This window comes from Nilaparvata lugens, chromosome 12, assembly GCF_014356525.2.
Source record: "Nilaparvata lugens isolate BPH chromosome 12, ASM1435652v1, whole genome shotgun sequence".
Taxonomy (NCBI): Eukaryota; Metazoa; Arthropoda; class Insecta; order Hemiptera; family Delphacidae; genus Nilaparvata; species Nilaparvata lugens.
This window is the reverse complement of record NC_052515.1, coordinates 28,775,374-28,801,380: the sequence shown is the minus strand read 5'-3', so window position 1 is coordinate 28,801,380 and position 26,007 is coordinate 28,775,374. Positions and strand designations below refer to the sequence as shown.

At 35.2% G+C, this 26,007-nt stretch overlaps 2 protein-coding genes and 1 long non-coding RNA gene across 4 annotated transcripts in view; 2 read left to right on the top strand and 1 right to left on the bottom strand.

Moving 5' to 3' along the window:
- The window catches only part of LOC111060516 (FAST kinase domain-containing protein 1, mitochondrial), a 34,845-nt gene extending 24,741 nt beyond the window's left edge, over positions 1 to 10,104 (top strand). For both annotated transcript variants that reach the window (XM_039439317.1, XM_039439316.1), the window contains exons 11-13: positions 6,484 to 6,597; positions 7,544 to 7,613; positions 9,651 to 10,104. In XM_039439317.1, the coding sequence (XP_039295251.1) occupies positions 6,484 to 6,597; positions 7,544 to 7,613; positions 9,651 to 9,861 (395 nt within the window). In that variant the 3' untranslated portion in view covers positions 9,862 to 10,104. The remainder of the gene's footprint in view (positions 1 to 6,483; positions 6,598 to 7,543; positions 7,614 to 9,650) is intronic.
- Positions 10,105 to 16,958: 6,854 nt separating this feature from the next.
- On the bottom strand, positions 16,959 to 19,219 carry LOC111049900 (BTB/POZ domain-containing protein 6). The gene has a single exon (XM_022336082.2). The coding sequence runs from the start codon at positions 18,880 to 18,882 to the stop codon at positions 17,617 to 17,619; it is 1,266 nt and encodes a 421-aa protein (XP_022191774.2). The 5' UTR covers positions 18,883 to 19,219; the 3' UTR covers positions 16,959 to 17,616.
- Positions 19,220 to 22,926: 3,707 nt separating this feature from the next.
- The window catches only part of LOC120353888, a 19,250-nt gene continuing 16,169 nt past the window's right edge, over positions 22,927 to 26,007 (top strand). Inside the window, exons 1-2 of the long non-coding RNA XR_005572672.1 lie at positions 22,927 to 23,059; positions 24,926 to 25,064. This is a non-coding gene — a long non-coding RNA (uncharacterized LOC120353888). The remainder of the gene's footprint in view (positions 23,060 to 24,925; positions 25,065 to 26,007) is intronic.

The window sequence follows — 26,007 nt, the reverse complement described above, 5'->3', positions numbered from 1 at the left end:
GAATTTCCAAATTATTTCTCCTACCATACTGTTCAAGTTCATTTATTTGCATATTGAGACTGTCAATGACGCTATCTTTGGAGGCAAGCTGTTTATTTAAATGAGAAATGTCACTCGTTAGTTTTTTGTTTTCATTGCGCAAACCTTTGATTTCACTGAGCAGTTCATCGTACTTTGCAGATAAAAATTCCTGGCTTGCCTGAACAGTATTAACAACGGTCTGTATTATTAATAACATGATCGGTTGTGTTGATCCATGGGAATAGTTTTATTTACTCTTCAATGTTTCTTTCCATTACGAACTGCTTGTTAATAATCACTTTTTAATACTTAAATTACGATATAGCAGTCAGATAAATTCAAATCTGACTGCTATGTCGTAATTTGAGTATCCAAAAGTAAGTTATTTGGTTTGAATGCTCATTAAGTCAACAACTAACAATGATGCCTCATCATTGATACTCAATTTTTGTATGTTTAGGTCTAATTATTGCTCATTCTATGAGTCTTCAGATAGAGTTAGAGTCTTGCAGGAAGGAGAAGGATTTCTTATTACAGTCGCTCCAGGAGAAAAAAATTGAGATCGAATTAGCCCTTCGAAATAAAGCATGCTTGGAACAGGAGAATGAATATCTTAGATCGAGAAATACCGAAATGATCACCACAATTGAAGTTCTAGAGGCGGATAATACTCTTATGAGAGCCGAAAATAAATCGCTCAAACTTGAAACAGTAGAACTAAAACATTTCTATTCACCTGGAGATATCAATGCATCTGTCGACTATGATGACCTAAGACTAGAAAACTCTTTCAATGCTCTTGTCCAAACTGCTAAATCGAGTTTGTCTGAAGTAAGTAAATATAAAGATACAGAGTCTCGAACAAAAATACTTCTTCCAGTGTTGATAAAACTGAGAAAAAAGATAAGAGAGTGGGACATGATAACGAAAGTATATATGAAGTGAATGATCCACACACAATTAAAAGGCAATCGAGCTCACAAACGAAAGAAAATAATGAAATTAACTCTCATAAGAAATCCATCAATAAAAATAGGATATTGGTATTAGCCGATAGTCATGGAAGGAAAATCTGGAAATTTATTGGTAATAAGCTTCCTAATTATGACGTCCAGGTCTTTTTCAAACCTAATGCTACAATGGAACGGGTAATTGAAGGAGTTGAAAAGCAAATTGAGAATTTTGGTTCAAGTGATTTTCTGATAGTTATGGGTGGCACAAATGACATTGGAGCTCAAACGTCACGAAGTGTAAATAAATTCAAGAAAGTACTTGATATTTTGGTTCCTATGAGTCTCAAAACCAATCTTATCATGACCACCATACCACATCGCTTTGACAGACCTCAACTTAACCAGACAATTGACGAGATAAATGACGCTATTCATAAACACATCAATAACAGTACAAGGAAAAATTCGAAGAGAATAAGGATGTGTTTTATAAATGAGAGATTGAGGCGAGCAAACTTCACCAGACATGGGCTTCACCTTAATGGATCAGGGTACAATATACTGTGTACTAGACTGGCGGAATTGGTTGAGAATAAATCACCATGCAGAAGTGTAGATAAGATAGAGTCTTTTTTAATGAGGTGGCTGAAGAGGAATGTGAGGGATTGATCTCTTCGAGTAGAGTCTCTCAGTTTGATGAGCTTCCAGAAGAGACTATAGATAAACGCCGAATCGGAGCCTCTTCTTGGCAAGCTCTGATCAACAGACCATGTAGAAAGACTATTAAAGTTATTCACCAAAATGTCGACAGCATTATGAATAAGATGGATAGATTGGACATACTATTGGAAGATGAGTCTCCTGATATCCTGGTTATTACGGAGCATGCTTTGAGAGACTTTGAAATTAAAGACTTAAATCTGAATAATTACACCCTAGCATCTTGCTATTGTAGAGACAAAAAAAGAAAGGGAGGAGTAGCAATATTTATTCATAAAAATTTCAATGAGTACTTAAAAATAGTGAGGTTTTGCCAGTGTCAAATGCAGAATTATTATGTGTTGAAGGAGATATAGAAGTGACTGGAATAAAGTTAAATCTTTCCTCTCGAAACTTGATTGTGGTTGGAATTTATCGACCCCCAAATGGAGTCTTTGAAACTTTCATTGCTAATCTTGATTCTCTGATGGACAGAATGTCAGTTAGTTCAAATGATTCTATTGTTCTACTTGGGGATATAAACGTGAATTTTCTGTTGGACAGTATTAAACGCTCAAGAATCACGGAAATTTTGACTCAGTATGGTCTCTCACACACAATTGACCAGGTAACCAGATTGAAAAGCGGTACATGTATCGATAATATATTTACAAACATTTCTTCTTCACAGTACTCCACTCAGGTAATTCATACTTTCTTATCGGATCATGCTGCCCAATGCATTGACATTTCTGCTGGAGGTACATCTGAAACTGATAATGCAGAGAGGCCAAACAATAAATTCAAGTCATTGATTAACGATTGCTCAGATGCCAATATTGATCTTCTCAGGCTACATTTGTCCAACGAAACATGGAGTAATGTTTATGAGGAATGTGACACAAATGAAAAATTCAATCGATTTCATTCAACTCTCCTTCACCACTTTAATGTATGTTGTCCTCTGAGATCCAAAAAAAACTTCAAGAATAAAAAGAGTGGCATAAAAGGTAACTGGATAACTCAGGAGTTGGAGCAAATGCGCCTATATCTGAACATGGCTACCCAAAGGATGAAGGCAGGACAAGAGGTGGATATGAGTGCAATAAATAGAATTAAAAAAACATTATGATGCGGCGGTTGTCACAGCAAAGAAAAACTTTTACGGCGATTTTATTTCTAAATCTGACAACAAATCCAAAAGTTGCTGGAACGTGATCAATAGCTTCAGAGTTGATGGGAGCAGAACTACAAGTCAGTCCGGGATTGCTGAAATTAAAGTTGATGATGAGATGATTAGAAATCCAAGTGAGATAGCAAAGATGTTTAATGAGCATTTTGTGTCAGTGGGAATGCAAACTGAAAGAGAGAGATTGAAAAGCAGTGCTAGAGAAGGATTTGCGAATAGTATGCCTGAACCAAACCATAATATGTTTCTCTCTCCAACAAATGCATATGAAGTTCTCTCCATCATTAAGAGTATAAAATCTAAGCGAAGTAAAGGTTATGATGGATTATCTATGAGTGTAATTGAAAAATGTATTAGCGAGCTAATTTCCCCTCTCGTCAACATCATAAACTCAATGCTTGAACAGGGAGTTTTCCCAGATCGCCTGAAAATCTCTAAAGTCACTCCTATCTATAAAAAAGGAGATAAAACGAATATCGCTAATTATCGACCCATCTCAATTCTGCCCGCCCTCTCAAAAATTTTCGAAAGAATAATCCATATAAGATTAACTAGCTATTTGTTCAAATTCAAGCTTATTCCTTCCTATCAATATGGTTTCGTCAAGGGGAGATCGACTATTGGTGCAGCAATAAATCTGTATGAGAGAATATTAGATGAATTAGATAAAGGAAATTACTCCTCGGCTGTTCTCTTAGACCTCTCGAAGGCCTTTGATCGTGTCGATTTCAAGGTCCTGCTGATTAAATTGCGAGGCCTGGGAGTGAGAGGTATCCCCTACCAACTATTGGAATCATACATAACTGAACGCATTCAGTATGTCACCATATCTTCGACCTCTGGAGAAGTTTCCTCTTCCAAAATGAAACTTAAATTTGGCGTCCCTCAGGGTTCAATCCTGGGCCCGCTACTCTTCCTTCTGTATATTTCTGATGTTCATTCAGCGGTATCTGACAGAGTTCACTTGACACTATATGCTGACGACACAACTCTTTTTTTCTCAGATAAAGATGTGAATAATTTTGAAATAGACATGAACATCTCCACAAATGCTGTTGTTCAGTATTTCAATGAAATCTGCTTATCAATTAATTCTACAAAAAGTCAAACTATCCACTTCAAATCTGCCGCTACTCTTCCTCAATTATGTATTGGAGAAGATGAAATTGAGTGCACGGATACAGTTAATATGTTGGGGGTGTACTTTGATGACAGGTTGACATGGACAATGCATGTTGATAATATTGTGAAGAAAATAAGTAAAAGTCTCTTCCTCTTAAGAAATCTTGCGAAGTATGTCCCACAAAACACCGTTAAAGTTGCATACTTCGCTACTTTTTACTGTTACCTCACATATGGTATAGAGCTTTGGGGTTGTACCACAAAGGAAAATATGCAGAGGGTCTTTGTACTACAAAAGAGGGCAATACGGTATATAGCGGGCCTTGGATTTAATCACCCCTGTAGAGATGCGTTCAGATCATTGTCGCTGCTGACGGTGCCTTCGATTTACATGTTTAGAATGATCATGCATACTGTAAAAAATAGAATGGACCTTACACTTATCTCCGATACGCACTCCTACAACACTAGAGGCAGAGACAACTTTGCGATTCAGCCGCATAGGAGGAAGCTTTTTGAGGGTAAGCCTAGTTACTCAGGCTGCAAATTTTATAATAAGCTTCCTATACATTTAAAGCGTGCATCCACCAGCATTCCTCTTAATAGATTTAAAACCGACCTTCAAAAATATTTTATAGACAAAGCCTACTACACGGTGCAGGAGTATTTGGAGGATCATTGAAGGAATCGCTACTATTTTAATTAGTAGACTATATTTATATTTGTAATAATTTGACGACGTTCAACTGTTTGCTTGTGTAATAATGAGTACACTGTGTTGAATGGATTGAATATCTATCTATCTATCTATCTATCTATCTATCTATCTATCTATCTATCTATCTATCTATCTATCTATCTATCTATATCTATCTATATCTATCTATATCTATCTATCTATCTATCTAATTTCCTCGTTGAAGAAAACACATACACTAGTTTATTTCATTCACAGTATTCATTTGCAGTAGAAAATTGATAAGATTTTAAGTAACAACTATAGGGACATGTAAGAATGTGTACCAATGACATTTCCATTGCAGTAAACAAGAAGAGGCGCGAAAGCCCTGAGATAACGCTGTTATCTATTTTATTATATCTACCTAATTGGATTGACACAAATACTAGCATATGCTGATGATGTAGATATCGCAAGTCGGTTTCCTGCAGCTATGACTGAAGCTTACAGAGGTTTGGAAGTAGCTGCAAAGAGTATTGGCCCGGTGAATGAAGCAAAATCCAAAGTCATGGTGGCCTCCAATACTGTGATTGACTTACAAGGACAAAGCATGGAAATCCATGTGTAAACCTCTTCGAGTTGTACTTTTTTCATGTAAAGTATTATCTGTCTGTAGTTTTCTGCTCGTAAGCAGGTCCTTCTATATGGCAGCAGCCCTCCACTCTCTTCTATTCTCCGCCAGTCGCTTCGTTGCATAGTAGCTCATCCTTTCCTTGATGTCGTCCAACATTTTGTATCTTCTTCTCCCTCTTCCTCTTCTTCCCTGAATGGTCCCCTCCATGGCATCCACCAACAAGCATTGCCGTCTCATCCAATGTCCCAGCCATCTCCTCTTTCTTCCCTTTATCACATCCAGCTGACTCCTTCTTTCCCCATCCCTCCTCAACACCTCCTCGTTTGTAACTTTATCCCTCCAACTGATCCCCTCCATCCTTCTCCATAAAGTATTATCAATAAATAAATAAATCGAGGGGAAACATTTCGAGCTAGTGAAGGAGTTTGTATACCTAGTATCTTCCATCAATTCCAGAAACAACACATCAAGCGAAGTGAGGCGAAGAATCATACAAATGCTATTATGCACTGGCAAAGCTGATTAAACTCCTGAGAAGTTTAGTTAAAGCTGATTAAAGTCGAAATCTGAGCATAAAGGTCAAGATACTTTCATACAGGACAGCTATCGTGCCAGTACTCCTATATGGCTGTGAGACTTGGGCAACTACATTGAGTGAAGAGAAAATGTTGGGTGTCTTTGAAAGGAAGGTCCTGAGGAAGATCTTTGAAGGTGTTCAAGAAGCAGGAGTCTGGCGCAGGCGGCACAATGAAGAGCTGTATCAGTTGTATCAAGAAGCTGATATAGTCACAGTGATGAAATGTGCAGACTACTATGGGCAGGACACCTGATACGAGCAGATTACACATACCCACCCAAGATGGCGATGAATGTGAAAATATATGGAAGGAAGAAGCGGGGGACCCTGGACAAGACGGATGGATGTGGTAAAGGTTGGAGTGCAGCGATGCATTGAACAGAGATGCTTGGAGGAGAAGATTGAGCGAGGCTGTGACCTGTATTGGGTTCTAAAACCAAACAAGAAGAAGAAGAGGGATTTTATCTTTCTATTATTCAAAACAATAATATAAAATAAAATAATACATGACCGTATGAATAAAATTGAGCGGAAAGTATTGTATTAGTGGTAAAGTAGACATGAAGAATATTTCTTGAAAAAATTATAGTTGTGTCTTTTTTGTTACAGAGTCCAAAGTTTATTCTCCACTCAAACAGGACGTCGAGAAAATATTGAATTTCCTAGCTGGTAGACCACATATGATTGGACGAGACATACCTGTCGACTATGGATATAAATTAGGTAACTTTTTTTATTGATTCATAAAAAAGTATATCATTAAAATGATAGGGAGAGAAAAATAAGTAAAAACATAAAGCTAATTTTCACTTTTTGTGTAGTTGAGAAGTTGATATTGTGATAATTATTCATATTAAATTAAAAGACTAAGAAATTGTCAAAAATCACAAAATTTATTCAAAGTAGAGAGACGGTTTCGGTTGTTAAACCATTGTCAATCTCTGATAGACCTATCAGAGTTATGGTCTTTCTACTTTTATTAAAATCTGTGTTTTTTTTCAAATTTCTTAGTCTTTTTTTCAATAAAGTTAATTTATCTATTCTACTTCTAGATTTTGTTGCATCTATGCAGGACGTATTTGAATATTATTTAACGAAAATTATATTTTTTCTGTTTTTATAGTTACTTGTTGATTATACAATTTGTGTTGATTGTTAGTATCAGTCAATGCTGTAGTTTGAGTTTACGGTCCAATATATAGTACTTTTTTGAATAGGTGCTTGAATTTTTTGTTTTCGACTAGTTCTAGCCAATGAATTAACTTCCACCTTGATAAAAGTATATCATTAAAATGATAGGGAGAGAAAAATAAGTAAAACTTTTAGTCAGTCAACTAGCAATCAACTAACTGTCAACTAGCAATCAATTAACTAGTCAACTAGCAATCAGTTAACCAGCAATGTTAATCAGTTAACTAGTCAGTCAACTACCAATCGTTTGGCTCCATCCTGCTACTCGATTTAGTTTGAGTAAAAGATTGATAATGTTGGAACAACCAAAGCTAGTTTCAAATCTCAAATTAACTTGAGCAATACTCGTCTTTCTATTCAAAACTTGAGAGTTCTCTACTTGAATTTATTTTCAACTAGTTGTCTACTAGTTGAACTTGAGAGTTCTCTACTCTAACAAACCTATGATAATTATACAATTTGTTTACTCATATTTCAGATTTCCAAGTCAATTTGGATAAGAACAACAGAATAATCCCGTATAGAAAAGGAGCAGATCCTCATACCAAGTAAGTTCTATTGATAACTTATATATGGTTTAGATCAATGAACCTAGAATACAGGTACATTGGAGTGATCCGTGCTCTAGTGGATAGTGTGCTTGCATAGCAGCATAGAGATCCCGGGTTCAAACCCTCTCACTACCAAAAGTTTTTTAACCAGATCACTCCCGTGTTATCGGATGGGCTTATAATGTCGGTCCCGGCTGAAGTATGACAGTCGTAAGCCCCATTGACGGCTTGAATTATATATTCAGGTGAGGTGGGACCTTCCCGCAAGGGACTCCCCACCAACAAAAGCCATACGAAGTTACTTTTTCATAGGTACATTGGTCTAGATCATTCAGTCAAATTTGTGTTCTTGTTGGTTCAAACATAATAATCTGGAATTGATCAGGTGCGACCTGAAAACTCTGTCACAGGATATTTCTCATTTACATTTGTGCAGTCGTCGGTCCCGGCTGCCTGAAAAGCAGTCGTCAGGTCATGTCAGAGGCCCTGAAATTGATCAGTTGCGACCTGAAAACTCTTGACACCAGACCTGAGCCAGCCAGATTACTCGATATTATTATGCAAATGATAAACTTTAAATGTGTTTAATTGATTAGATAAGTCACAAAAATAGGTTTTTGTGAAGACATTTTCTCTTGAATCAATGCTAAAAGTACACTCCTACCCCAACAAAACAGTAATAATAGACAGTAGCTGACAGTGATCGGTTTGAAATTAGAACATTTGATTAAATTTGGAGTATTCAATTGAGATTAAATATTTTGTAAATTAATTGACCGAGCGAAGTGAGGTCTAAGATTCTAGTCTACGGTTTGGCATTTCTCTTAATGTTTATATGTTTATATGTTGCGCATTTACGGCGAAACGCGGTGATAGATTCTCATGAAATTAGACAGGTTCCTTTTTTAATTGCGCGTCGACGTATATAAAAGGTTTTTGGAAATTTTGCATTTCAAGGATAATATAAAAGGAAAAAGGAGCCTCCTTCAGTAGGAGCCTCCTACCTTGCTGTATTTCCATAAGATCTAAAGTTTCAATCAGGTACTTGTGGATGAGAATACAGCGTGAGGTCTACTGTTCACAGAACTACTAGTTATATTTCTACATTGTTAAAACATTATCTGGCAACGTTGCGGAGTTAGAAAAGGATCTGCTTTGTCGAATGATATACAATGATAGCAATACTAATGTTTGTTGATCAAATACTGCCATTATAACGTTGACCTTACCATAGAAAAGGATGGCTCTATCTGCTTTGTCGAATGATAGACAATGATATCAATATCAATCTTGTTAATCAAAGCCATCATAACGTGGACCTCACTACTAAGGAAAAGAACTACTAGGGCTTGAGTCAACAGTGAAATTTGGAACATAAAAGACTTCTACCATGGGATATATTTATATTTTCTCGTTGCAGTTATTATGTGCTTTTAGTCTCGTATTATGTATGCATAGACCACACACTTACTGAGTCTCTCGCCAAATGTCTGGCCAACACTCGCGGCTCGCCATCCACACTGCAATGTGACCAGAAGACAAGATGAGTGGTAGGGAGCCACTCGCCTTCGCTTGTCAAGTCTCCACAAACATCCAAGCCAAGGCAAGCCGAGCCGAGTGTAAGGCGAACGCTGGCATAGTAGCCATCCACATTCTCGCCGCGCTCGTCATTTTTACACTCTCGGCAAGAGTGTCGCGCCGGCTTAATACTAGGATCGCCAGCCCGGCAACCGATCCTGGTGTCTGAACTTGTACGCACTCGGCAAGAGTGTGGCGCCGGCATTACATTCGGCCACCAGAGAGCAATCATTGTCGATCGAATGTAAAGCTAGCTCAAACATCAATCAGATACCACAATGGGATACCTTCTTATGCTAGCTTTTCACTATGCTATAATTGACCTAAGAAATCTATCAGACTTGGAAATTGATTGTTTTCTTTCAGAGTTAATCAATTACTGTCATGTTAACGTGGATCTCATTATAGCTAACCTGTGAAATCTATCCAATTTGTAAATTGTTTGTTTTCTTTCAGAGTGGCGGTTTTGTTAGGAGACGAAGCGGACTGGAGCACGTCAGGCGTTCAGCGCACTCTGCGGGGGGCGGGGCAAATGCGGCGCCGCCATCTTGAAATACTCGGCTTCCGAGTGGCCCTAGTCGACCAGTTTGTGTGGAGCTCCATGTTCATGACTGAACCCTCCGCCAAGGTCACCTATTTGTCCAATCTCATCGTGCCCTCCTCATGAAAGTAGTCTATTAAGTCTAGTTTACGTCAATATATCAACTCAAATGAGTATGAACACAACAAAATGCTGTCGTCATGATAGTTAGTATTTAATTAAGTTCAGTCGTCAATATGAACTCAAATTAATGTGAACATAACAAAATAATGATAGTATTTTATTCGTAGATAGATAATCGAAATATAAGATCAATATGAACTCAAAGTAATGTGACCACAACAAAATTAAAACAAAATGCCGTCTTTATGATAGTGATTTATTGAGTTCAGTCGTCAATATCAACTCAAATGAATGTGAGCACATCAACATTAACTCACAAACAATTGTAAGCAAAATAACAACTCTTAACAAACAATTAAAACAGTAGTTCATTTATTCAATAATTCATTAATACTCAACTTTCAGAAAAGTGCAGGCTCAAGCCCAAAACGGTTCTAATTCTATATTTAATTATGATTGAATGCCACGAGAACCAATCACAGAAGGCTTTCTTGTGGAATTTATCACTATAAAAATTTAACAGGATCTTGTGCAACCGGCATTATAAGATTGGTGTATCGGTTCAAATCAGCTTAATTTTTTTTTAATGTATGAATTCTGGGCTACTTTTTTTATTTATAAAATAGAATTATAGTACCCTTTAAAATTAATGAAATAATAAAACAAGAATACAAATTGTAACTGTATTTTTGTAAATGTAACAGTTTTTTGACTGTAAATCTTCCTGACTTTATTCAACTGTATGGAAATTTTCTGTATTATTGTTGAATAAAATGAATATTCTATTCTGTAGCTACTAGTTTCTTTTTTTTATAATCTGACGATGGTGTGATCACCGAAACTAGTAGTTACAATTTGTATTCTTGTTTTATTATTTTATTAATTTCAAAGGGTACTATAATTCTATTTCATAAACGGATTAAATTTATATTTTGTAGGCATTTTTGGTTGAAAATTGAGTTGTTCAAGAGGTCAAAAATATACAGTTCTGTTTGCAAACATAAAATGCAGATGGACGGGCGTCTATGTGCGTTGCAACATTTGAACACCTGAGGAGGGACTTATCCTCCGTCTATCTGCATACATCTGTCTGTCATCTGCCACGTGTGCGTTCGCCTTAAGGCTGCTTACATTCAGAGAGCAAACTGATGATAGCAAAGCAACGCAAGCCTGAGCAACTCAAGTTTTTACATCACTTGTTAGTGGAATATTGCTATCGTCGCAATAACACTAATGATCATTGAATGTTGCTCCCGTTGCTTTGCTATCACCCTGTTGCTTTCTGTAAGTCAGCAGTTTGTTGGTGATCTGGTAAATATTTGGTTTTTTTCGTGTTTTAAACTGTTATGATGTTGAAAAGTAGTAAAAATTGATCATGAGTAAATAAGAGATGAAATTGGAATTCTCAAGCATATTATTTATATTTTTTAAAACTCATTTTGAAGAAAAATTCAGTGTGACTAGATGGCTTGTGATGCATCTACACATAATCTAGATCTCAATTCACCCACCAATCACACAGATTTTACAAAATAATTACGCTTAACATAATCCTTAACATAATCTAAATAAATAATAATGATCTACTTGAATTAAGGCTATTAATGCATTCCGTGACTATCTAGTCACTGAACACTTTTCTTGATGAGAAAATTAATTATCATTCTATATTATAAAATTTAAAAGACAATCTAAAATGAAAGATTATTTTACATTTGTTCTTAGAACGTCCTTTTTTATTTATTAGTTATTACTTAATAACTAATTCAGATACAATTTTATTTTATGCAGTTTCTTATCAGGGATGAAACGTTTCAACAAATGTAGCATGATAAAGTTCAACCTTGTCGGCCCGGTTGCACAAAGGCCTGTTAAATTTTAATCATGATTGAAACTTGAAAGAATAAATTCGGAATAATTGATTCCCTTGTTCAGAGGAGGCAATTTGAAAATAGGGCTTTTCTGCCATTTAATCTTTGTTAAAATTTAACAGGCTTCTGTGCAGCTGGGTTATAAAGTTACAAATTAATGTCCATTTACTGCACACCAAGATAAAAGGTTAATCTTATTCAAATTCAAAAGCTACTAAGATTTTTAAAATCTAGATTTAATACATAAAAATTATATAATATTAATTATCAAGTACCCTTTTAAATTTTAAAATATTATTGATAGTAATTATTTCCTCTGAATCACTTTATTCATGAAATGTGAAATTTATCATGCATTGTAAATCTATCATAATTATTTTAAAATTATTAGCCTATATAGTTTTAATACCCGTTCACTAACTACAGATATTAATTATTGATGATTAGGCCTATTGAATTGGAATTTTTAGTCTGTCATGGCCACTACCGTATCGTCGCTAATTTTCATTATCATTTGCTATTTTACCTAGTTTCTATTTTAAATTTTTATTCTACAGTCCATTAACCCTCTTTGAATAATAGTAAAGATTAAGAGAAAGTAAAAGATTATTATTTTCATACAAAATAAGAATCACAACACATAATTCATATTCAAAAATCCAAGCTAATATTTTTCTGGGTTTTTAATTTTATATTTATCGGCCATATTGAAACACAAATTCGTGCTGTAAATTAAATCCCTTGTTCAGGGGGCGATTCAAGGTACTTTGGAGTATTGAGCTCTGTGATTGGTTGAAAGTTTGTGTCGAGCTCTGTGATTGGTTTAAATTCCAAATTCACAATGTAGATGGCGTGCCTTGTACTGCCTTGATCGGCTACCTGTTCAGTATTCTGCAGTGTGCAGTTCATACATAATGGTTGCTTTCAGACCGTGCCCCATTAATTTCATCGATTAATAGTGTAATTTATCAGATAATTATGAATATCTGTGCGTATTATAAAGCCTTCCAATGAATTTATGAATGGTGTGGATGATTTAACGGCTACACGATTTATTCTTGTAGAAATTTCGAGTGAAAGGTGCGTGTGATGGAAGTCCCGTTTTCAAAGAAGGTAGGAATTAATTATTAGTAAATTACTATGCAAAAAACCCACTGGGCTTTTACAGCCGACCACACACTAAAATTTTGTAAGTTAAATTACCAAGATTTTCAAAACATTATTTTACTTGTCATCATTATTCACCATATTTCTTTTGTTTAAATATTAATTTGGTACGGTACCTAACTTAAATTATTTCTTGCTAATTATCTATCACATATATTATTAAGTTGTTTCTCAACTCTTGCTTTTAATATTATAATTTTTGCCTGTTATGGCAGCCGTTGGGGATGTATATTTTATTCATATTAGTTCTATTTAAAATTTATTCTATAGCAACTCGACCCCTATCTAACCATTTCTGATATTATTTTCATACAAAATCATTACCGCTATCCATCATTTAAATTCAATGTATTAAACAATGTAAGCCAATATATTTCAGGGTTCTTAATTTATCTTTGGCCATATTGAAATTTTCAAATTCGTTGCTGTACAATATTATATAGAACATAGTATCCTTTGTTGCTGGAACCGATTAACTCTGCTCTGGAGAAACGAGGTCTGTGATTGGTTGGTCTATTTTGAGTCGCGCGTTCTGGTTGGTTGTTAGTTGTGTGTCAAGCTCTGTGATTGGTCTATGCCAAATTCACTCTGCAGATGGCGTGCCTTGCACGGCTACCGCCTGTTCAGTCTAGTGCAGTTCAATCAGACATCTTGGTTGCTTTCACTTCGTATCCCATTAATTTCATCAATATTACTAGTGTAAAATCTCAGATAATTATGAATATATGTGCTTATTTTGAAGCCTTTCCAATGAATTTATGAATGGTGTGGATGATTTACCGGCTACTCTATTTATTTGTGTAGAAATTTCAAGTGAAGTGTGTGTGATGGAAGTCCCGTTTTGGATGAAGGTAGGACAATGACTTTTACTATTCATACACTTATCATCGACACATTAAATCCTATTAGCTGAGATTGTACTCTATTATCACTGATTCTAGTAATTCTTTTTTCATAAATCACAATCACTCACATTTCATAATTCACATTCACTCACATTTCATAATTTAACTTATTTATAATAAGATTTCGCAATGGTTATGCTATTTCAGAATATTTTGAGTAGTATAGAGAAAGGCGTATTGTCTTAGTGTTTTGCAGTTCATCTCTAAATTAAAGATCAATTCAATTATTAAAATATTAATATTTGGTTTAAAGTTTCTATAATGTTAAGTATATTGATTGATGTAAAGGAGTTAGCTGCAAATCACTAAACAATTCTGGACAAATCTCTTCGTAAATCTGAAATCGCATTACTTATTGCATAATTCCTAGTTCTAGTTTTAATACTATTTATAACAATATAATAATTTCAGAATTAAGTTGTGAATAAAAATAGGGTTCATTTATTATTCAAGTCATGATGACTTGAAGCGAAAATCCAAAATCAGAGCGCCACTGCCACTCTGATATCGTTCTCTTTCACGACGACATGTGTTGTAGACTACAAGAGTAGTGTCCCATTATTTGTTAAATGCAGATAGCTCGTAATTTTTAAGTATATTGATCAAATTTCACGATTTTACATACTTTTTTTTAAGTTTTCCAGTCTTTACTTTGGAGTATTGGGAAACTAATTAGAACATTAAAAAAACAGTTTGAATTTCTGAATTTAGACTCAACAATGAAGAATGAGGTTATGTTAACAATGAAGAATGAAATGTGAATAATGAAGCCAATAGCATACAGCTCACTCATATATGGCCGAATTAAAGATTTCAAAATAAGCGATTGCTCGAATGAATGTTCGCATCAATTCAACTTCTTCGAAAGTGATTGAAGAGGTAACTGCAGGCAAGCATGGACATTGGAATACAATATAATTGATTAATCGATGAATTAAATAGAACCCAACCTTAGCTTCTCCTAACCTGAGCTTTTCCTAACCTAAGCTTTTCCTAACCTAAGCTTCTCCTAACCTAAGCTTTTCCTAACCTAAGCTTTTCCTAACCTAAGCTTTTCCTAACCTAAGCTTTTCCTAACCTAAGCTTTCACAAACCAAAGCTTTCCCTAACCAAAGCTTTTTCTAACCTAATTTTTTCCCAACCCAGCAGTTTCCTAACCTAAGCTTCTCCTAACCTAAGCTTTTCCCAACCTAAGATTTTCTCAACCTAAGTGTTTCTAAGCTAAGACTTCCTAACCAAATCCTTTCTATGCAAAATCTTTCCAACCTAACCTCCCCTAACCAAAACTCTCCTAACCTAACCTTTTTCAACCCAAACCTTTGTAACCTGAGTTTTTTATTATCCCCAACCTAACAAAGCCTAACTCAAACTAACAAATGCAGTCCAGCCCAACCATTGAGCTCCCCTCCAACCAAGCATTCTCCAACCTAACATAACAAAGCCTTACCAGAAAAAGACTGAGCAACCCTCAGACTTGCTGAGTCTTCATCACTTAAGGTTTGATAGTCACATCAAACTTTGGTAGGTAGGGTTTCATCAATATCGCTAGATACAGGAGAAAATGTGGTCAGCAGTAATGGTTAGCTCCATTTAAAAATATTCTCAACATTTTTCAGGCAAACAACCGGCACATTTTTGATATTTTCCAGATTTCCTATCAACTTCATCAATAGCATTAAATACAGGAGAAAATGTGGTCAGCAGTAATGGTTAGCTCTTTGATGGAATTAGAATATTTTTTTTTCAAATTTGATACATTTGAGTTCTAATTCAAAATGATTTTTTTCCCAAAATTGGATTTTTTTGAAAAAATTGAAGATAGTGAAAATTATAACTGGAACCGTTTTAAGCATAAGTTAGCCTGTGGTACTTTTCTGTAAGTTGTATAATTCTGAATGATTGAATAAATAAATAAACTTTAATTATTAATACCTAAATGAGACTTCACAAATTTAGTACCCATTGGGGTTACCAATTTTTTCAAAAAAAAGTATTCCAATTATGGGAAAAAATGTAGATCAAATTATAATTTAAATATATCAAATTGAAGTTTGTAAAACAATAACAATAAAAAAACAATAAAATGAATATTGAACTTTTGAATCATTAATCGAACAAGTTGAAATCGGAATCTTTCTTATCGAGCAATTTCAAAAACCGATGACAACTCTATTCTAGCATGCTTCAAATTTGTGACCTTTAGAGAAAAGAGCAGCAACTCTATAACTCTAGAACTCTATGGTGCTAGTAAAAACATGATAGGATTATAGGTTAGACAAAATTCAAAATTTGCTGTTAATATTAATAACATTAAATTTCATTGATTAGAATTGTTATTCAGTTGCCGACACGTATGTTTTCTTCTTCTTTCATTAAAAAAATTGAGTCCCATAATATCTTTAATAATAGTTGATACAAATCATTATAATTTAGAATCGTCCTTTCATTAGAATAAGGTTAGTTTTGAAACAGCTATTTCTAATATTAAAATTGAATCAAATGGTATAAAAATATGCTAGCGCGCTTTATTTTGTCTTTCTCTTTCATTAAAAAAAAAAATTGAGTCGATATCTTCAATAATAACTGAGATAACAGGGGGAGCACACCGGCTAGAGCTTAGCCATTTTGATTAAGCATTATTTATGTAATAACAATTGACTCCCACTAAATTGCTTTCAATACTTCAGCGCAATTTTGATTTCAACCAACTGTTTCTGGAATAATATTCACCCTGACAAGAGTGTGTGGCATACGGGTGACATTCATTTTATTGTTACTAATCAATATTATTCGTTGAAGAAAAACATTAGAAAAAAAACAAATATCACACTTTAATAGGTGAAGAATCCTTTCCTACTTGGAAGTCAATCATTTTATGAGAACATGGGTTAATAGCTAATAATGAGATTCATTTCCAAGGCTCTCTCAATAGAGTGTTATAGTAAATCAGTCTTAGTAGAACCGCAGACCAGATATAATACGAATGAATATACATTATATTATATACTGGTACTGTATTGAAAAGAATATAATGTCACTACTCAAAACCATTACATTTCACCATATTTTTATTTATTATTCAATAAGTAATTGAAAAAAGATACTATCAATTTATGAATTAATTTCTAGTAATAAAAACAATACAATATTGGCATAGAAATGATCAATAGAATCGTATTAATAAAGAAATGAATTTCAATTCTTTTTGCTTCAGAATTTTTAACTCTGATGAAAATTAATCCACGTAATATTCATAAAATAATAAGTAATTAATCTATTTTGTCATGTTTCCTGGACATGAGGAGTTTTCAATTTTTAAGACAAAATTTTCCCTAGTACAAAGCACGGGTTACCTTCTGGTAAATAATAAGAAACCTAACATAAAATAATAAATATGAATATTAAATTCCAATCCTATTATCAATCACAACTTTCTATTATTAGGGAACTTCTGAATCCAACAATAAACGAAATCAATAAAAAATTTAAGTAATTTTATTCAAAACTCTTTTAACACAGTTTCAATATTCCGTATTCTATCATATCAGTTTTTATTGTGCTCTTTTTATCGTGTAATTCAATGTCTAAATTAAATAATAATCTAATGTCTTAGGAGGAAAAAATAAGTTTCAATTGTACAACGATTCCTTTACCACCCAAATTTAGAATCAAATATTACTTTATGAAAATCGTGAATGAAAAAAATAAGGATCGGAGGTGAAAACTTAGAAACTATAATTTTGATAAGAAACTAAATTTAGAAACGACAAAAATGATTAGAAACTTAATGTGTAACTCCATATTAAGCAGCCACTTTATTCTAGTTTCTTGATTTCGAATGTGCCTTCAATGTGTACTGTATTGGCTCCTCGCAAAAAGCGTGGTTTGTTTATCTTGCTTAAGGGAATAGCAGCAATAGTACACGCCTTAGACTTCTGATCAGATCTCAAATCGAATTTTTTACCTATGAAATCGCAGTCTTTTTTGATGAAAAGATCATTGCAACTGTTTGTGGCTAATACTCGAAGTTTTGTTTCAATAGAACACACCAGCATTTCAAGAGAGTCTATTAAGGATCTAGGTCTCATTCGGAGGCAAACATAATCATCTATTTTGATAATGTAGAAAGGTAACGTAAATGTACAAAAATTTGCATTACATTCAGTACTTTGATCTTTGTAGCTGTCAAGTTCAAATACGAAAGTATGATGTTTGATAGTACAAGTTTGGCCAATAAAGTGACGCAGCTGAGACTTCGTAGAAATACTTTCTGGCATTGGTTTTGCATTCAATTCGATCAGGTTGACTCCAATAACAAGTTTCTCTTGCTGCGTTAACAGCGGAGACTCCACAACTCGTGTGATAAACTGATTGCCGTTCATTGTAAGAAAGCAAATGTGCTTTTTGAGCGAGTTGAAGTCTGTGGCGATTCTCTCGACTGTCATAGCTCTGCGACTGGCCTCAGCCAAGGCCCACCGTTCGAGCAGATCGAAAACGTCCAATTCTGACTGCAGATTCAGTGGCGATGACTTCAAAATCAACTCGATTGTTTCGAGTTGCACGGTGGTGAAGTATTCACTAGCAACTACTTGGTCGGTTGCTTCTTGAATTAATTCACAACATTTGTCTTCGAACTGAGGTGTTTTGAACATTTTGCAACACTCGTAGATTTGCAGCACATCGGCAGGACGCATGCATTCTAGCACAAACTTTGTGCTCGCCTCGCTCAGCTCGTCTATCAGATACTTGCGAGCAGCAACAAACGTCAGCAATGCTTGCATAGCCGATCTGAAATTCACTTGACCAGTGTAAATGAACTGCTTCAAACACTCAAATCCGTCCGCATGTAGATCTTCAACGATGACAGCTTTCTCCTCCTTCAAATCACCGTAGAACATGGCTTGGAAAACTTCACTTGACACGGCGAATACAAATTTATGTCCCTTTATAACAATTTTTTCAGTGCCAACTATGAATTCACAATCAAAATCTATTCCTTTGTACGATGGACTGTTGAACCGATTTGCGAATTTCTCCAATGAATTAGAATTTTCACTTGTATTTTCAGCGGTTGAACTCATTTTTGAATCGTTTATGAACACCAACGTAACTGAACGTAACTCAAAGTAACTTATGAACTTGTATCCTTCGGTAGATGAATCATGTAACACTGGTGACTAAATTAACTTGACCGTCACGAATTGAAGTTCAAAACTAAGAACTAGTTGAAATGTGCTTTAAACGGAATAAACCTCTTCAGCTGATTAGATAGATTGGGCTGATTAGATTAGACGTCTGAACGTTGAACCATATGCTAATGCAGGAAACAACTTGATAATTATTGTTATCCAACCAAACATTGTAATCTCTGCATTGATTTTACTTATAAAATCAGTTAATAAAATTCTGTGGTCCGGTTTCTTCTTCTCCGTTCGAGTGACAGTCAAGTCAAACTCTATTTTAATTAAATTTTGAGCAATGGTCATTGTTCGTTTTGAGGATCAACTACTGTAGATTATTATTAGAAGTTTTATTATTTTAGTATTACAGAAGAATATTATTAACCCAAGTACCTTAGATCAACTTGAATTTGAGAATAATTTTAATTACGGTATAACAATTAAAATTTCGAAATGAAAAACACAAATTAAAATTGTCAACCACTTGTTAGAAAAAAAAACACTCTAGAAATTGGTTGGCAATTTCAAATTGTTTTTCAACATAAAAAAATTGTACATCACATCACACATAACCCAACTGTAATGATGAAATTAAAATTTAATTAGCCTAACAATCACAGTTCAATTTGTAACTCAACCAAATCAAAAGTTAAATAATTGAATAAAATAAGTTGTTATTGCTAATAGAATGAGCAGTAAGAATGCAATCATAATTATGGGGTGGTTTTTAATTATTTATTCATTCATTCATTTAATGATACACACAAACCAATTTTAATTTAGTGTGATACATTCTGTGATTCATTTGGAGTATTACGTCAACCTTCAGAATTAAAAAATTTCAAATCATTATTCCTGGACAGAAAATCATGTGACGAAGCAGTGTGTGATTACATAACATTAACTTTTGGACAACATTAACATTTTATCAAAATTTTTGGAGAGAAATAGTACAGGCTCAGCCTAGTTTTTCCTCTAATATCATACTATTGTATTATGATTATAGTGTTATATACAATGAATGAATGAATTCAATTCATTGAAATGAATGAGGAAGGTCCAACAGGCACAACCCAGGACTGTTCCTTCCACGAATTTATGTTATTATGTCTATTGAAAATTATTTTCCGGTAGTTCAGAATTCACCCAGATGTGTGAGTCCATTGATATTAAATCCGCGTTCTTTTCATTATTCATGTGCAAGTCATAAGTGTAATTCTATTAAAATTCATGTTTGAGAATGATATTGGATCTATCAATATATACATCTTTATTTTTCCTCTCCCAATCAGTGCTACTTAGTAAAAATTATAAATAAATAAAAAAAACAAATAAATAAAACTATCGGTTTCCCAAATGTATACTTTTTCAAGCACTCATTGCTAATTTAATCAATTTAATCGAACGCTCATGGCAAATTTTCCGAATTTTAAATGCCTTATTGTTATAATACTTTGTTTCAGGTATGAGACTACTTGCTGAGATGAAGATACTGATGATGATTCTGTATGAATTGGTGCATCGAAGGAACCTTGAAGCTTTGTAACAACCTGGTATGATTTGTTCTGCTGTCATGGAGCACAAGCTGCAAGTACGCTACTTGACAGGTGAATCCAAGTATTCTCTGTTTATTTCTGTAAATGTGTTTAGTAGGCGTGCGATTCACTTTATTAAGTCAGAACCTGATTAACATTGGTTTGCTGTCCTTGTCTGTTATTAGACAAACTAGATAGCTCTATCCTTTGCCAACTCCGCGCCATTGTCAATTCCTTGGTAGACTACGTAGAAATATAATCAACTACCAAAATATTTTATCTCGATAATTCCAGTTAATTCTAAATCATTCAATTTTCAACTCCGCGTTATTGTTAATTCGTTTTTAGAATATAGCCTAATAGAAATATAATGAACTATATAATGAATTGTTCTGGTAGCTCGTTATATTTCTCCATAGCGAACAAACGATTGACAACAGTGCAGATTTGAAAAATAATGGAGCTATCTGCTCTGTCTAATGACATACAACGATTGCAAACCAATGATAAAACCAAGTGTTGACTTTATAACTTGGATCGCTCTCACACTATAGCATGTATAGCTTTAAGGCCGGGACTCATATCACTGCAACGAGCCTGCGCCGACTTACGGTCGAGCTAAGGCCGCTACACGGTGATGGTGGTAGGAGAACACACATATCCGTGCGACAGCTGAGCGGCAGCAGTGTTTCAGTTCTGTAGTGCTACAGTGTTCTGATTTCTGAATGTGATCAGAAAACTATTCATCAAACTGTGTTAAATTCTTAAATTTTATGAGATTTTGACATTGATTTTCACATTGTGCTACTGTGTTTGTGATCTCAATCATGTCTTCAAAATTTCGGAACAGTGATTTAGCAATGATTGCCTTGACTCTAGAAGAAGAAAAGAGGAAACATTGAGGGAGAATTTAATACCCTGTTTCCTGAAATGAAGTTCTACGAATATTTTCGTATGACGAAAAATACTTTCCATCTTCTCTTGAACAAGTTACAAGAAGCCTTGAAAAAAACTATACTTTCTGGAGGAAATCTATTCTCCGAAGAGAACGTCTGGCTTTATGTTAGGCTAGGGCCACACGAGCGCACATAGTGCGTCCGTTGCAACTTACTTTTTGCGGCCGTCGCCAATGACACCACACGAGCGTTGAGTGTAGTGCGTCAACGTCAGTTGGCTTTACGCAATTGAACCAGACGAAGCAATAACTTTTGTATGTCTCGACGTGCGTTGTAGCATTTCTGCGCAGTTCAAAAATCACCGTCCGTTACGACTTCGGTTACTTGGTACGCACGTACCTCGTGTGTTGTCACCAATTCACTTCTATGCATTTCTACAACGGACGTCAAAAAGTAAGTTGCAACGGACGCACTTTGTGCGCTCGTGTGGCCCTAGCCTACGAGGCCGCACCGTCACTGTCAAAAAGTAAACTGAACTAGTCGGTGACGACGCGGGCAACAAACACGGCGACGGTGCTGGCGCGGTGCGGTTGTATGTGTCCCTACACGTTTGAAAGCCTTTGTTTTCTCACTCGCCGTAGTACGTCCGACACTCAGCCGTACGTCGGCGGGGGCACCGTGCGGTTCTGTGTGTCCCGGCCTTTAATCGGTAGGCAAATATTGTGTAGTTCTGCTCCCATATGAGACAAAATTATTTTTGATACAACACTGATTGCAGCAGCTGTGTGGAAAATGGGTTAGTGGTCGTTTTCACACTTACAGATTGTCGACCTGATATCAGCCAATAGGAGCACATTTCTGAGTGTCGGTAAATGTGAAAATGGTCAATGCCGTCTTTAATTGGAGCAAAACTACGGTGCATAATAATTTGCCAACTGAGCTGCTGCTATCCTTGTAGGATATTAGGATATTCTAAAATAAAATGTTCTGTCTCAAAAGCGTACTACAGTTTAAAAGATGGCAGTGAAAGGTAAACAAGTTGTTCAAGCTGTGTGTTGTAACAATCTGTTAAGTGTTTTCATTTAATTATTTGTTGTTTGTTGTACATATTTATCAATATTTGTCTGAGTTTTTGATTTGTCTCAAGTACTGTGTGACGTTATTGTACTGAGTTTTGTAAAATATATTGGCTGTAATATAATAAAGAAAAGAATTGGCTTATACGTACATGTACAGGATCGAAAATACACGAATGACGCATCATCACGTCTGAACTACTGGACCGATTAACTTGAAATTTTGCATAAAGGTTCCAAATTTACTGAGGATGGTTTATAGGCATATTTCTAATTCTTTAATATTTTAGTAAGTCAAGTTTTCAGTTTTTCAAATTTTTAATTAGATCCTTGTGGGATCCAAGTCGGGTTACCTACTAGTAGGATAAAAATATTATGTGATCTCAGTGTTGAAACTGATGGTATGTATTTCAATACTCAAATGCCTTCTATTTGCTTATAGGGACACTTTTCGGCCAGCGATGCATCGAATCATGAAGTGAGGAAGAGCTTGGCAAACTCACTCCATCTCATTTCTTCCTCGATTGTCCTCCTTTCATTGATTGTGGCTTTCAATTATGGCGCTTCACAGGTGGGCATTCTAACCTAGCTCTCTATCTAATAAGAACTTATGGACATTTATGAACTTGGGACGTCATGTCCCAGCTTGCTATGGGACTATACGACTATCTTGTGCATCACAGATTAGCGACACATACTTTTGCTTTTTTTTCATAGAACTTTTTTGATTCTTCATAGACTAGCCCTTGCAGTATAAAGCGTTACTTGCTTTCTCAACCTCATCTCTCGTGATATTGATTTTATAAGGTAATAATAGTGGACGTTTATTTTATACGGTTTGAGATGCCGATGTGTGGTGTTCGTCATTCATTTCTCCTGAAATGTTGTAATGAAATTATGTATTGTACTTTTTGATTTAAACAAATGAACTGACATGAAGCCTAGTTTATACGATGCCAATTGGCGAGACAGTTGTCTTTGGACAATTGTCATCACGTGGTTGCGGATTGTAGGAGGCCAGGCAAGTTAAACGAGAAGATGTTTATACGCGGCCAACTATTGGCACGGCAGTTGACAGCTAAACATGGCCGAGTTCTCGTCATCTGTTGTGACTGAACAGCTGAACTGGCAACACCAAGACAGCGATACTGGCCTACACCGTTCAAACGGCGCCAATTGTCGCGACAACTGAGATTCCGAGGGATGGGGGCTCGCTGGGCCCAATTGACTGTCTATAGTGTACTCCCGGAGACAATTGAATTTCGGGCCAATTGTCGGGACAGTTGGCAAGACAATTGGCATGAAGTTTTTATACGAAGACAATAATATCTTGCCAGTCAGTTGCCTTATGACAATTGTCTCGCCAATTGGCATTGTATAAACCTGGATTTAAAGTAGATGTTATATGTAATAGTTCTAATAGATGTACATGGTTGGGCAGGGAGGTATGGATGATTTGAAATAACAGTTAGACACTCATTTTAAAATTTACTTTTTTAGTGTGTACCATTTTTTTTTTAGTGTGTACCTTTTTTAGTGCCATTATAAAAATTAAAGAGGAAAAAATTAGAACATTGATTATGTACGAAAAATAACATCTGTTAGATGCTGTCCGTTTTTTCCATACACTTCTGTAGACGTTGTGAGAAGTTGTCTATTGCTCTATTTATTGTGGAACTATGGGAAATGTGATAGCCATTTAACAAACTTGACTCAGCTATCCTAGAAATGGCTCTTAGCTGACCGTCATTGGATATGGATCATGTTTAAAATATTACAATAAGTGTTACAATCAGCAGTTTTCTAAGTGAATTGCTTGATGAGAAACTAGAATCATAACCATTATCAAGTCATGCAAGCCCTACATCAAGCAAATGAAAATTTGGTCTCACAATTCATTTGTCATCATCTTGGATTTCTCTTCTGTGGATAGTTGATGCACTTTGTACCTTGTCAAGACTGACTGGATTTCCTCTTGAGCTAGAAGAAACTGTCTATACTCCTCTGAAGCATTTCACGTGGTATCGCTCGAATTTCTTGTGTTATTGTTTCACTCAGGGCTTCAAGGTACACACTAAAAAAATGAATTTCTACTTTCGTTTAAAAATTGAGTGTAACTGTTATTTCAAATCATCCATATCTCCCTGCCCAACTCTGTATAATGTAATAAAATTATAATTGAAGATGGAAAACATTTTGAAGTGACAGGAAATTATAATTTTAAATTTGAGTAAGATCCTCAATCAAAACTACCATCTAATAATTCTCGTGTTGGAAATATTATGACGTTTCCATCATTCTCACAAACTGTATAGTTAGCATCAATGCTGCCCATTCTAACACTGCTGACACTAGAGGTAGGCCTAGTGTATCTTCTTGTATGAAAGTCTCTAGATCCGTTTTGGGAAATTCTCATAAGCAAATTATTTTCTTCCAGTATGAACCAGATTGCTGGAGGTGGAGAGATACGTGACAACATTTCTCAGTGCAATGCATCGATGCTGATAAGAGATTACCATCCTGAGATGTGACTTGAGTCATCGACCAGAGCCTTCAAGTGCGGCTCTTGACAGCTGGTGAGTGTTGTAACATACCTCTCTATCTTGACTTTCTATTCTGTTCTTCTATTGAGCTTTGAATATTTATTGTAGGCTTATAATAGGCCTTGCAGTTTATCACAAAACTGGATGCGCTTGTGCTCGTTTATTGTGGAGCAAAGTGATGTTGATGAAACACTACCGGAAAAAATGTGAGTTGAATAGTAGCTTCATTCCATGAAGTACTGCAAATCTTACATGTATAATGCTGCTTCTACACTCTTGCCAAGTGCGTCAAATGACGACGAGCGCGACAGTGTGGATGGCTACTATGCCACCGCTCGCCTTCAATCCCACCATGTATACAGCGAGTCGCTTGGCAAGCGACTTGACGAGAGTGTGGCGCCGGCATTACGAATGCAATGCTGCAGAATTGATGGTTTATTTTGAGCTACTCCTTTCAGCCAGATGAGTTAGCTGTTGGCTGCCACATATTTTCTTTCATTTTATTAAATACATAATTTCCAATGCAATAGGCGCCGTTTAGCCAAGGGGAGCTTGTTTGCTATCGATGATTCAATGATTTTTTAGATATTATTTAATCCCATTTATCAATTGAAAATATTCAGTGACTTGAGAAATCTCGTAGCAAAAGAAAACAAAACTAGAATCGTTGTAGTATTTTATAATTTTATGGAGTTTTTCTTCTTACCCATTCCTCTATAAATTTAATGTAGAATTATCAAGTCAGAAACTGAGCCGATATTCCATTTATTACATAGCCTCTTCTGCAGTAATAAATTAGTGAATTGACGCTCACATGCTGATAATCTTCAATGCCTGTTTGTGTCTATATTATTGTGGTTGATAACTTTATTCTATTTCCAAATAAGGTGAACTAATTTAATTGATAGAATTTATCTGTCATTGCTCAAAATACTTGAAATTGACACAAACACTTGGATAGTATGATTGTTTTAAT